The 13,136-nt window shown below is 45.9% G+C and overlaps 1 protein-coding gene across 1 annotated transcript in view; it reads right to left on the bottom strand.

The window, feature by feature from the left end:
* Positions 1–13,136, bottom strand: part of NCKAP1L (NCK associated protein 1 like) — a 640,546-nt gene that overhangs the window by 116,094 nt on the left and 511,316 nt on the right. Inside the window, exons 8-12 of the mRNA XM_048487583.1 lie at positions 12,402–12,558; positions 11,062–11,118; positions 8,261–8,357; positions 6,394–6,503; positions 5,497–5,629 (exon numbers count right to left, since the gene is read on the bottom strand). Coding sequence (XP_048343540.1) covers positions 5,497–5,629; positions 6,394–6,503; positions 8,261–8,357; positions 11,062–11,118; positions 12,402–12,558 — 554 coding nt within the window. The remainder of the gene's footprint in view (positions 1–5,496; positions 5,630–6,393; positions 6,504–8,260; positions 8,358–11,061; positions 11,119–12,401; positions 12,559–13,136) is intronic.

Here is a 13,136-nt window from a genome sequence, read left to right as displayed (position 1 = left end):
TAAGTTAGTATGTTTAATGACAAGGTGAAGTCACGAATTTGGTTATGAAAGTAATGTATATTAAGTCGAAAGAATTATATGTTATTGACATGGAGAAGAAGTATATTAGAAGATAGTATTTACTGTTTGTTTGTTTGTTTTTAAAACTAAAACTTGAATAAAGATTATTATAAAAAAAACAAAAAAACATATATATATATAATGTACTTTAATTGGATTTGTTTTACGCTGCTATAGGAATTTACGGGTTTTAATGTTATTTATGTCTACTGTTGTTTTATTGCTGAGATGGCCTTGTACACCACTCAGAGCCCTCCGGGGGTTGAGCAGTCTATCAAGTTTAATTAATTAATTAATTAATAACAACAACAACAACAACAACAACAACAACAACAACAACAACAACAAGAATACAGGAAAAATGTGATTAAAATTAGGACTGAAAGCTGGCACAACAAACCACTGCATGGCCAATTTCTGGAGAAAATCAAAGACAAGGTAGACAACGGAAAGACCTGGCTGTGGTTAACAACTGGTACTCTGAAAAAGGAAACTGAATCCCTGATTTTAGCTGCCCAAGAGCAAGCCATCAGAACAAATTCGATCAAGGCCAAAATCGAAAAATCCTCGGACGATGCAAAATGCACATTGTGCAAAGAAGCTGATGAAACTGTAGATCAGGTCCTCAGCTGCTGCAAAGATTTGCCCCAGACTGAGTACAAACAGAGACACAACTCAGTGGCCAAGATGATCCACTGGAGATTTATGCAAAATTACAACTTATAAGAACAATGACTAAGAACTGCATTGGGAACATTGTCAGAGAGAAATTAGTAATGTGAAAGCAGAGAAGGTCAAGATCCTGTGGGACTTTCGAATCCAAATGGACAAAGTGTTGGAACACAATACACCAGACATCCACTTGCTACTCGAGGGACAAGAGAGAGTAGGCATCATCGACATAGCAGTCCCCAGTGACAGCAGGGTCATTGAAAAAGAACACGAGAAGGTCACTAGATACCACGATTTGAAAATCGAGCTTCAGCGTCTATGGTACAAACCAGCTGAGGTCGTCCCAGTGGTAATCGGCATGCTGGGCGCCATCCCAAAAATACTAGGGCAGCACTTAAAACATCTTCGAATTGACAAAATTAACATATGTCAAATTCAGAAGGCAGCCCTGCTGGGATCCGCATGAATACTACGCCGAATACATTACAACTTCCTAGGCCTCTGGGTGAGGCTTGAATTGCAATGAAGGCCAACAACCAGCTAAAGATCTGGCAGCTGTGAAATCAACAACAACAACAACAACAACAACAGCAGATTAGAATCCACCGACTCTTAGCCACTACAACACCCTGCCTTCCAAGGGCCTGCTGCCATGTTGGGTCACCGCAGCAGCCTTCCCGTTGTCCATTTCCTCCATCCCCTCAAATCACTTCCATAATTTGCTTCTTCCACCAAAGATTCCGCATAATCCATTGCTCCCCTTCCCTCCCTTGCATGCCACCCCTCCCTTCCCTCCCCCTCCACCCGCTAGGGTGGGTGGGCCAGGTCCAGACGCCGGGCCCCCTCCCCTCCCTTGCATTTTTCCAGTGCATTTTTAATCCCACCATTCCTATAGGGAGCCCCAGACACCATACAGCCTTCTCTTCCATTTTGACCACACAACAATCCCAGAAGGTAGGACAGGCTGAGGGTGAGTATTATGAATGGCCATCCAGTGAGAAAGCCAAGATTTGAAACTTGAACTTCCAGATCCAAGTTAGGCATTCTAACCCAGTGATTCTTAACATGAGACATATGACCCTCCCACCAGGTGGTCTACGGATTAAGAATTTGGGGGGCAGGGGGAGAGAGGACCAATGGATGGGTTTGAGCAACCTGTGCTCCGCAGCTGCAATGGCTGTGGATAGCCGGCAGAGGAGAATTGCTTTATGTGTGCAGTCAGCCTAAGCAGAAAATCTCAGCTCCTTGATTTCTCCCCTAGGCTTTTAAAAAAGGAATTTCAAAAAATTAAGGCACTGGCTGACTTCCCAGTACAAAGGTCTCACTGAATGTATGCCTGAAATATTGTCTGCATAGGGTCAGTTGAGCTATAGGCTGAAACTGGAAAAGGCAGGGGCAGTTTTACTTTCACCGAATGCTAGGACATAATGATACATGAATGATTTTCTTATACATCCATTGAATAAAAGGGCTTTTTAAAAAAATTAAGAAGCTTAAAATTCAGGGAGAGGTCCTAGAAAAACCCTGGATTGGGGTTGGGGTGAGGGCCTTTCCTTCCACTTTAACTCTGGATGTGTGGAATAATTAAATAAAGTACCCCAGGGCATTAATTAAATAGCAAAATTCTTCAAAGTCATCTCACCTTAGCTTCAAAGGAAACCTGACTAATCTAATACAAGAACGGCCTTTTCACCCTAGGTCTGAAACTCAGTCAAGAAATCTTCTGTGGTTTCTATACGCCACTTACAGAATCACGCAGCAGGAGGCCAAAAGTACAGAATCCTCTTGAACTCTTTGTAAGTAGCTTGAAAGAAAGTTCTGCCTGGGTGTTGCTTTGCCATTGACAACTCATCACAGAGTGACTTTGGCCCTGTCATCCTCTCTGAGGGTCGATTCACATATTACACGCTGCTCACGGTTGCTACAAGGACTTTCAGTCAGAACTTCCACACTCAGGAATTCATTCCCAGGCACACACAGACCCAGTTTGGATTCGAACCATGGAGAGTGTCAGCCTTCCCGTCTGCCCACATGGTTTTGGAATTTGCCCACTGGGAAGACTTAGGCCCTTTCTGCACAGCAAATGTATAGTGGGTTGCAGTCAGGATAAAGAAACCTGCTTTCCTTTTTTTTCACGTTTGCATGCATCCGTGCAGGCAGCAATTGGAGCCCACGGAAACACTGCAGGTTGCTGTTGCGCTTTCGCAAGGAAGCGCATCTATTTTTTTATTTACCTCCCACTGATGCGTAGCTATGCAGGCATGCATAAAATAACCCCCACAGCCATGCTGACATTTCACAATATCATGATATGACCCCTTGTGCCTGCGTGGCTATGCAGATGTAAACCGAGAATTTTTTTTAAAATAAAAGCAAAGCGCAGCCGAATAAAATGGCTTCTACCCTGCCATTCGCTCGCAAGCAGCTGCAACCTGTGATTTTCAAAAAGAATCATGGATAGTGCGATTCTCGAAAAACCAGGCAGAGGAAAATAATATGGGGCAGACTCGCTTTAGGGGCAGGATCCATGCAAAGTCCCACCCCCCAAATGGGCTTTTTACCTTCAACCCATGTTTATTGGCCCATGCGGAAGGGGCTACATGTGAGTTTCTCAAATGGGATAAATACTTCTGGGCAGAGGTAGGATTCAAATAATTTTACAACCCGTTCCGGTGGTTGGATTCAAATAATTTAACAACTGGTTCTGCCGAAGTGGTGCGAACCTGCTGAATTCCACCACTGCTTCTGGGGCAATTTCAGGTCAGAAAAACAATGTATAGGGGAAGGGATTCTGCTAGCAGTCTCAATATGAATTGAGTCCTGGGAATTCTCAGACTGTCTCTATCAACAACCTACATGAAGGACTCAGGGACTTTCTAGCCAGCGTGGTGCAGTGGTTAAGAGAAGTAGATTGTAATCTGGAGAACCAGGTTTGATTCTGCACTCCTCCACAAGAGCGGCAAACTATTATCTGGCAAACTGGATTTGTCTCCTTGCTCCTACATATGAAGACTGCTGGTTGATCTTGGGCTAGTCACAGTTCTCTCAAAACTCTCTCAGCCCCACTTGCCTCACAAGGTGTCTGTTGTGGGGTAAGGAAGGTTAAGGAGTTAAGTAAGGAGTTTGTAAGCCGCTTTGAGACTCCTGAGAGTTGGGAAAAGTGGAGTATAAATCCAAACTCCTCTTCTAACATGTGAATCAGCTCTTAGTCTAAACAAACTCACAGGGCTGTTGCCCTGAGGATAAAACAGAGAAGAGACAGCCATGCTTGCTGGTATATAGACAGAGTGACAGATTCAAGTTTGAATTCCAATTCTGCCATGGAAGCTTGCTGGCTGACCTTGGGCGAGTCACAGACTCTCAGCCTACCTCACAGGGTTACTGTGAAGAAAAATAGAGGGGGGAGAACTGTGTCAGCTCTCTTGTGTAAATAAAAATATATTTGACAGATTGATAGATATGTCATCTTACATAGCTCTCGCTAGGAAACAAAAAGTCTCTCCTGCATGTTTTTAACAAATCTACTTTGCTCAATATTGTACTTCTGTTGGATTAATTAACTTGATAATAGCAGAGTGCGGAATAAGAGACCATGAGACAGTTGCAGTAACTAATTAGCATGCACACAGTTAACCCCTTTATGTCTGAATTGTGACAGACACTTGTAAATCCCAACACTATTAAACTAATTTTGAAGGAATGGACTGTGCAGTGTCATTTAATGCTAGCACAGAGATGAAGGGAGAGTACTAAAGGATTAAAATAGGATACTTCTTCACCTTTCCTTTGCCAACTGCTGATCTATCAATTACCAAGAATGCTATTCTTAGGGTTTCCTTCCTTCCAGTCACTTCCCTTTCCTCTTGCCTGCTGTCCACCATGAGGGCTGGACATGTTTTCCACAGTCTGTCTCCATCCTCGCTTAGATACGTAGAAAGAAGCCTTTTCTCTGCCTTTACTACAGAGTATGGAGTTATCTTACAATGACAAACTGTCTTTTCTAAATAGCAAGGCTCAGCATGAACTTCGTCCTCAGTCCCTGCTTTCACTAACAACGTGGGAAACAGCTCTGGAGACACAACTTCTGTAAGTCGTTTTTAAGTCACAAGGAAGAACGACTTGGCCAGTAGAATGTGATCCTGCTCTGCACTTCCAAACAATACACACAGAGCCAGAGGCATATCTAGGGAAAAATGTAGCCTGGGGCAAAATCTGAGTTTTCCGCCCCACCTCCCACCACCACCACCCAACTTTTTTTGCACGAGGTCTTGAAGTCAGTGTATGGGCCCTGGGGGAAGGAGGAGGGGCGTGGGGGCAATCCCCCCCCCACGTGACTAAATGGCTGCAGCCCGGGGACATTTGACCCCATATGTCCCCCTGGGTGGTACGCCCTTGCATAGAGCACAGGAAGATACCTGCAATTATCAGTTCATAATTTGGACGAATGGAAATGGGACGTGGTGAGGAGCAGGACTGCTAGCCCAGCAGCCACTTTTGCATGTCATATGGGCACCAATCAGACAGCACAGTCTGCTGGACAGACTTCTGCAGAGATACTGCACGGCCTTGTTATTGTTACCACTTGGCTACCTAGCCACCAAACACATAGTCTTCCCACTGGCTACTGCTCAGAAAAGACACACCTATATAGATATATACATCGTTAACTGGGTCTCTGCTGTCCACCAAGGATACCCACTGGAACGGGGAGCGTTCCACCAGATAGAACTCTTCCCCTCTTCTTCCCTGCCTGTTTTTCCGTACCTGGATGATGTCGCTGAGCACCAAGGCATCAAAGCGGGACAAATACTGGACATAGTAGCGCTTAATGAGGTTCTGGTGGCGTCGAAGCAGGCGACGGAGCTGCTCCATCAAGAACAGAAGCTCGGCCAGGTGGCTACGGGAGAAATAGGTAGGATTCAGGATGAAGTATGACTACTCAGCATGGGCATGCAAGTGATAGAAGTTAAGACCAATTTGTCTCATCTTAGTACACCTACGACAGGCAGGGTTACCAGCTCCAGGTTGGAAAATCCCAGGAGATGTCGGGGTAGAGCTTGGGGAAGGTAGTGAGAAGGGGCTCAGCAGGGTATAATGCCACAAATTCTACCCTCCAAAGCAGCCATTTTCAACAGGGGAACTAAACTCCGAACTGGAGCTCAGCAATAATTCCAGGAGATCTCCAGGCCCCACCTGGAGGTTGACAACCCTAGTGTCAGACCTATCGATTTGCTTTAATTCAGGGGTGGCCATGCCAGCAGGGGCTGATGGGAATTGTAGTCCATGAACATATGGAGCGCCACAGTTGGACACCTCTGCTTTAATTGCTCCACCACCCATGCTCTCAGCTGCCTAGCATCCTTCGGGAAGGACACATGGGTAGTGTTGATGAAAGGACGTACAGATGGTAAAGGCAACTGAGAATGGGCTACAGGAGGACTCGTCAGCAGGAAAAAGATGCACCAAAAGAGGGGGAAACATGAAGGTAAGGGTAGAAAAGAAAGAATGAGGGGGCACCTGGTAAGAGGCAGATGGAGGCCTCAGGTGCTTTCTGCCCAGGGTCTCCAAAATGTGGAGCCAGCCCTGCGGGCCAGCATCCCCTCCACCACATCCTTCTCTTTATCCTTATACTAGAACCTACTTGCCTGGCATCATCAGTACCTGTCAGAAAAGTCTTCCGTGTTCTTGCCCTTGCTGACATGCTCACTGTGGCGGCAAAGCCAGGCTACCTCTTCACGGCAGAATGACAACGCCATAAAGACATAAACAGCCTAGTGAGGTAGAAAGAGAGAAAGACTTCAAGCCAAGACACTTCCGCCAGCCTGCAAACATCTCAGTCGGCTCGCCCAGGGAATCTGTTATCCAATTAACAGTTTTTGTCCCTAACTTCAAACTTTTTCTCTTTCAGAGTAGTCCGACTTTTCTAGTCTAATGGTAGCCTGGGGCGTGCAGCATTATCCACTTTTATCTTTGAGCACTCCTTGTATAATCCAGACATCACATAATGAGCTGCAGCTCACACGGCTGGGGATGGGTACAGAGTCCAAGATCAGATGAGGGACAGGCCCCCATTAGAAGGTGTTTGGGTTTTTCCCCCCCCCCTCTGGTTTAAAGGGGAATGCCATTAGTCATGCCGAGATGAGACAAACATCATATGGACATTCCCCTTTTGATCTGGGAGCCTCCTGCTTTCCAAGTGGAAGCAGCCCAGCACAGCTACTAAGGCTTATTTTACAATCAATGCTTATAAGAAGGGTCTCTCTCTCTCTCTCTCTTTTGCATTTCCCACATTTCCAACTGAAAAACCCCTACATTGATTATAACATGTACTCAACTTAAAAATCAATCTGCTTCAATTTCTGGAATGGATTAACAACATTCGCAACAAGTTAAAAGGGATTCTTCAGGACAAACCACATGTAACAAGAGCAGATATTTTCCCCTTGGCTGGGTTCCGATACTGAAATGGAGTCCCACTGGGGAAAAAAAACAGCTTGAGAAGATGAGATATAGAAGCAGTCTCTCCAGAGTCCAGAACAAACCATGCAGACTAGGTTGAGAGCTCTCCGGTTTGCAGATAAAGGGGTGTCTGGTTTTTCTAAGAGCATGTTTATGATTGATCCAAAAGACCAAACTATGAGTGATGGTGCCAGTCTTGTTTCTTTGAACCTTTGTCAGTCCTAATCACATGTAAAGCAGGTACGTTTTTCACATCTCCCCAACGTCATATATAATAAGATGGCTCTTTTTGCCCTGGTGGCTAGGAAAACGTGAGCAGAGTACATAAGGAGGGAAGGCATTGCTTAAACTAATGACTTATTAAGCTTAATGTCAATTCAGTTCAGTATGAAAGAAGTTGTAGAAGTATTTGATGTGCATAGTATTTGATGTGACATTTTAACCTGTTTATAGCAATTGTATTTCATGCCATTATTTCAATTTTAGTGTTTTAACTGTATGTAATATTTTCCTTTTAGACTATTTATTCTTTTTGAATGTTATAGCCAAAGGCTCAAACAATAAAGATGACGATGACGACTACTACTTCTACTACTATTATGTTATATATGACTAGGGCAAGTGTGTGTGAAACACACAGGTGTGTCAGCATCACACACTGCTTGGACCTTGGTTTCAATTATAAAAATGTCCTGTCACTAACCATACCCATGTTTATCTGCAGCTAGGAGAGCTGAAAATGTGCTTGCTTGTTTGTTTGAAAAGCTGAATCACAATCAAGCTGCTGTGATTTCTATATTCCCTGTTCTGCTGAATGCTGCACATACAGTGTCAAACAAGACAGGTGACGGCAGTCACATGCATATGGAAAAAAATCAGACATACAGGTCAGCAAAAGCAACACACTCACATTCATACTCCCACATACACACTAGCACCACTCTAGGTGCCCTCACTTGCACACATACGTTTCTGCATCCACACAACTGATGTACATTATGTGCAGTAGTGTTTTTGCAGACACTTGTTGTACAGATGCAGGGTTTCCTTCTTGCCTGTATCTACTTGCCTTTGGCCCCAGCAATCCTGGTTCATTGGCCAAGACGGCCTCCATCTCCCGCACAGCATTCCTCAGGAAATTACGCCGGCCCCGATGCAGCTGCCCACTGTAAAGACACCAGCTTAAAGGTTGGAGATGCCAGTCAACTCATATCCCCTTTTGCTATGCCATAAATGTCTGCCAGAGACAGGAAAATTCATGGCCCATAGGACATGTTCTGCAGATCTTATGCAAGCAAACAAAAAGAGCCAGCACAGTGCAGCAGCAGCAGCAGCAGCAGCAGCAGGAGAAGGAGGAAGAGGAGGAGGAGGAGTTTGGATTTATATCCCACCTTTCTTTTCTGCAAAGAGACTCAAGGTGGCTTACAAGCTCCTTTCCCTTTCTCTCCCCACAACAGACACCTTGTGAGGCAGGAGGGGCTGAAAGAGTTCTAAATTGTGACTAGCCCAAGGTCACCCAGCAGGCATGTAGGCGTGCAGAAACGCATCTGGTTCACCATATAAGATTCCGCAACTCAGGTGGAGGAGTGGGGAATCAAACCTGGTTCTCCATATTAGAATCCACCTCCTCTTAACCACTACACCACACTAGCTCTCTTAAAACTAAAGATCCACAAGACCGATATTTAAATCCCTCCTCCGTCATGTAGCTTGCTGGGTAACCTTGGGTCGCTCCCTCTTTTGCAGCTTAACCAACCTCAAAGGGTTATAATAAGAATAAATTGGAGGAAGGGAAGCCAATATATGCACAAGCTCTTCGAGGAAGGGTGAGATAAATATGTACTAAAGTGAACGAAAAAAGGGGAAGGTATCTTCTGTCACTAGCAAATGAAGGACTATTTAAGTTCTGAAGCCACACAGATCTTCTCTTCATAATTGGATGAAGTGCTTGTTTGCCCCCTAGGACAAAGTGTTCAGATGTTTTGGCTAGCAAGCCAGTGTCAGTTTCCTGCTAGTTAATCCAACTAGTCTTCCCCTATCCCTCAGCTGGGAACCTCAGAACTAGTCCCCTTTTAAGGCAGTCTTAACCAAGCCTCAGCAGGACTCCTGCAGACAGTAATAAAAGGTTTAAGCTTTATTTAAGTATAATATAAATGGTTTAGATGCAAACATAATTCAAGAAAGTCCTATTTTCAGAAAAGGGTTTAAAAGGCTGCGAAAGCATGGGGGGAGGGGGGGGATCACAGTGTTCACCTTGTGAACTGATGTTTTTACACCGAAACACGTAGGGACTTTGCATAATAATAAAGATGCCAACTGGTATCTCTTTTATTTGTCTGGTTTGTTGGCATTTTTCTTCCTTTCCTATTCCCCCTTCTTTCTTTCTGCTCCATCTAATATCACTCTTTCCTCCCCAACCTTCTCCCCCGACCCACTCTGTCAGTTTCCCCCTACTCCCTGCTCACCCCTTGAATACCAATCTCCCCTCTCGTATCCCCCAGGCCTCCTCAGGCAATGTCTCACCACTTCCCCCCACTTTTTCCCAATCTGCCCCTCTCTTTCCCCCTCTCTTTCTTTCCACTTCCCTCAGACAATCTTCCCAATTCTGTTTTCTCTTCCCACTCCCTCAGATGACCACCTCTCTTTCTTTTTCCCCTCCCTCAGATGATCCCCTCATTCTCCCTCTTGCTCTTTCATTGCAGCTGTGGCCTGCTCATCGGAAGCTACAGTGGCTCCCTCGGGAGATGCCATGTTGACTGCAGGATCCCTGGGAGATGCTGCTTGTTAAGAGCCACCGCATGCTGACTCCAGGCCCCCTGGGAGCCACCAAGACTAGGGCAGGAGATGCCACCAGTGCTACAAGACCCCCAGGAGACACTGCATGGGTGCAGCAGAGACCCAGGAGACACTGCATGGGCACCTCTCAGGTTCCTTAGGGGCTGCTGAAGAGACATAGGGCTCCCAACGGCAGCCACTGTTGTGCATATGCTCAGAAAGGTCTGTGGGGGCAAGGGCCAGTTGATTCTGGGAAAGTTTTTAGATTGTTCCACCTACCTGGAAGGAACCCCAAGTTTGTGGGGAAATCTTCCTTATCTCCACCTGGCTCTGATTAAGGATCCGTAGATGCAGCCAGGTTGAAAATTAGACATATAGATGTTTGCTTTCTCTGTTTTGTAGACAGTGGCACATATATGGAAAAAGTTAAATCAGAACCAGCTACATGTTGAATGGCGACTGGCAGCGAAAGTTGGGAAGTGCTGGGTAACAAAGCTGTGCCATCCGTAACCAAGTGACGCACTTCTAATTGGGCCCAGTGACTTCAATGCACTTACAAGGATATAACTCTTTTAAGGATGGTACTGAAGAGGTACTAAGGACAGCACTGAAAAAGCAAGAGCAAAGGCTGGGATGGAAAAGATACATATGAGGCTGCGGGGGGGATGGAGGTGAGAGATAAGCTGAAAAGCCAGCATGGCGCAGTGGTTAAGAGCAGGTGCACTCTAATCTGGAGAACTGGGTTTGATTCTCTGCTCTACCACTTGAGCTGTGAAGGCTAATCTGGTGTCCCAGATTAGCTTGTGCACTCCAACACAGGCCAGCTAGGTGACCTTGGGCTGGTCACTGTTCTTCAGAGCTCTCTCAGCCCCACCTACTTCACAGGGTGTTTGTTTGGGGGCAGGGGAAGGGAAAGGAGATTGTAAACCCCTTTAAGTCTTACAGGACAGAAAGGGGGGATATGAATCCAAACTCCTCCTCCTCTTCTTCTTCTTGAAAAGGCCAGCTTACTTTGCTGGTAAATCTCTGGTCCAGACAAAGCATGGCAATGAGAGGTGAAATGCTACAAATAGAGGAGGGAGTAGGTGTTCATACCTGTGTGTCAGAGCATGTTCCTTGCATTCTTTGATATCAGCTATACGTTTCCCATAGCTGCAGAGAGAGACAGAGAGACAGAATATAAGAAAATCAGAAGGGCCCTTTTGGACCAGACCAGTGGTCCATCTTGTCCAGCATTCTGTTTCACACAGTGGCCAAAACCAGAAGCATATCTAGGGAAAATGTAGCCCAGTATAAAATCTGAGTTTTCTGCATCCCCCTGCCACCTCATATGGGTGGCTGCCCTCCCCCACCATGACCAACAACGATTTTTTGGACCAGGTCTTGAAGTCAGTGCATGGACCCTGGGGAAAGAAGGAGGGGTGTGGGGGCCCCCATGTGACTAAATGGGGGGCCCATATATCCCCCTGGGCGGTATGTTCCTGCATAGAGCACAGGAAGATACCTGCAACTATCAGTTCCTATCATTTGGACGAATGGAAAGGGGACATGGTGGGGAGCAGGACTGCTAGCCCAGCAGCCACTTTTGCATGTCATATGGGCACCAATCAGACAGCACAGTCTGCTAGACAGACTTCTGCAGAGATACTGCACGGCCACATTATTGTCACCACTTGGCCACCAGCTCGAGGACATTTGACCCTACATGTTCCCCTGGGGACCCATATGTTCTCCCTATATGTTCCTCTATATGTTCCCCCTATATTTGGCCCCTGGGCAAAACAGTTATCTAGGAGGGTGAAGAAACAAGGCTGAAACCCTCCCCTGCTGCTGTCTTCCACAGCAGTATCTAGAGGTCACAGCAGTATCTAGAGGTTTACTACCTCTTAATGAGAAGGTCCCCTTTAGTCATCATGGATAGAAGCCACTGATAGAACCTATCTATCTACTATGAAGCTATTTTTACAGACCTGTGGCTATCCCTACATCCTCTGGCAGTGAATTCCACATTTCAATCACACAATGAGTAAATCAGAATAGTAAATACAGGAATACAATTAAGTAAAATAGTACAAGGAGAGAGAGAGATGGAGGCCACAGAGTTACATTTGCAGCCTAGTATTTTGTGTGTCACTTCACCTATTTAGAATTCAGTGGCACACTGGAAGCCCTTGGCCCATAGGATGATCCAACTGAAGCTTCATGCTCTCTTGCAATGCGCTGGGTGACCAGGCACAACAAAAGATAACATGCTAATTTCTTCAGCAGAAGAAGGGTTTTGGTTTGTCTTGTCTGCAAAACTACTCAAAAGGTGGGGACTCTTTGGAAACTGCCTGTTGCAGCAGTGCTCCTTCCCTGCTGGGATAGTGGCAGGAAAGGTATGTAAGTCATGTGGCAGTTAGTGTGTAGGAATGGCTCTCCCCTCTGTGCCTTACCCTTTGATACTACCAAAGGCCTCCTCGGTGACCTTGTGAATTGGAAGCACTTCATCTCTCACGAGGGTGATGTACAGCGAGCTCCGGAGAGCTGTCCGCCACAAATCCAGGCAGCTCTGTGTCGAGCCCAGGCAGCTGTGGCACAGCAGGAACCCAACTGCAGGAGTGGAAGACAGTCGACAATCAGAGGTGGAAAACAAGATACTGGTCCTCAAGGTGCCAGATTATTGATGCTGGAAGCTTTGGGAACATCTATGCCCCGTGTCAGCTCTACATGGAGCTGTCAGAGGCTGCGTCATCCTCAGAAGAGCATGCAGGTGCTACCACACTTTCCTTCCCAATGTCCACTCTCTTCTTCAGCCTGCTATGTGAACAGAATCCTGGTATAAGCGTGAGAGGAGGGCGGACAAAGAAACCAGTTGGAACAGCGGGACATAGGGCTGGCAGCCCCATCAAAGGTAGAGACTCAAAGTCCAGCTGGTTACTGGGTGACCCAGAGTGGTCAGATCTAAATGCATCTCGGTTCTGTTGCTGAAAGTGATACCATCTTTGTTTGTGTTTCCCAGTCAGGAAGACTAGATATTGGTGGGTTTTTCAAAACAAAATCTGATGATCCCTATACAACTGAAAAACAGGTTCCGGCCCACAAAAGCTTACATGTTAATTTTAAAATGTCAAGCTTCATAGGGCTACAACCCACTGGAATACAGTCAGTGCAATCCTAAGGAGAGTTAC

This window comes from Sphaerodactylus townsendi, linkage group LG03, assembly GCF_021028975.2.
Source record: "Sphaerodactylus townsendi isolate TG3544 linkage group LG03, MPM_Stown_v2.3, whole genome shotgun sequence".
Classification (NCBI taxonomy): Eukaryota; Metazoa; Chordata; class Lepidosauria; order Squamata; family Sphaerodactylidae; genus Sphaerodactylus; species Sphaerodactylus townsendi.
The sequence above is the reverse complement of the archived record's forward strand: the minus strand, read 5'-3'. Positions and strand labels throughout refer to the sequence as shown.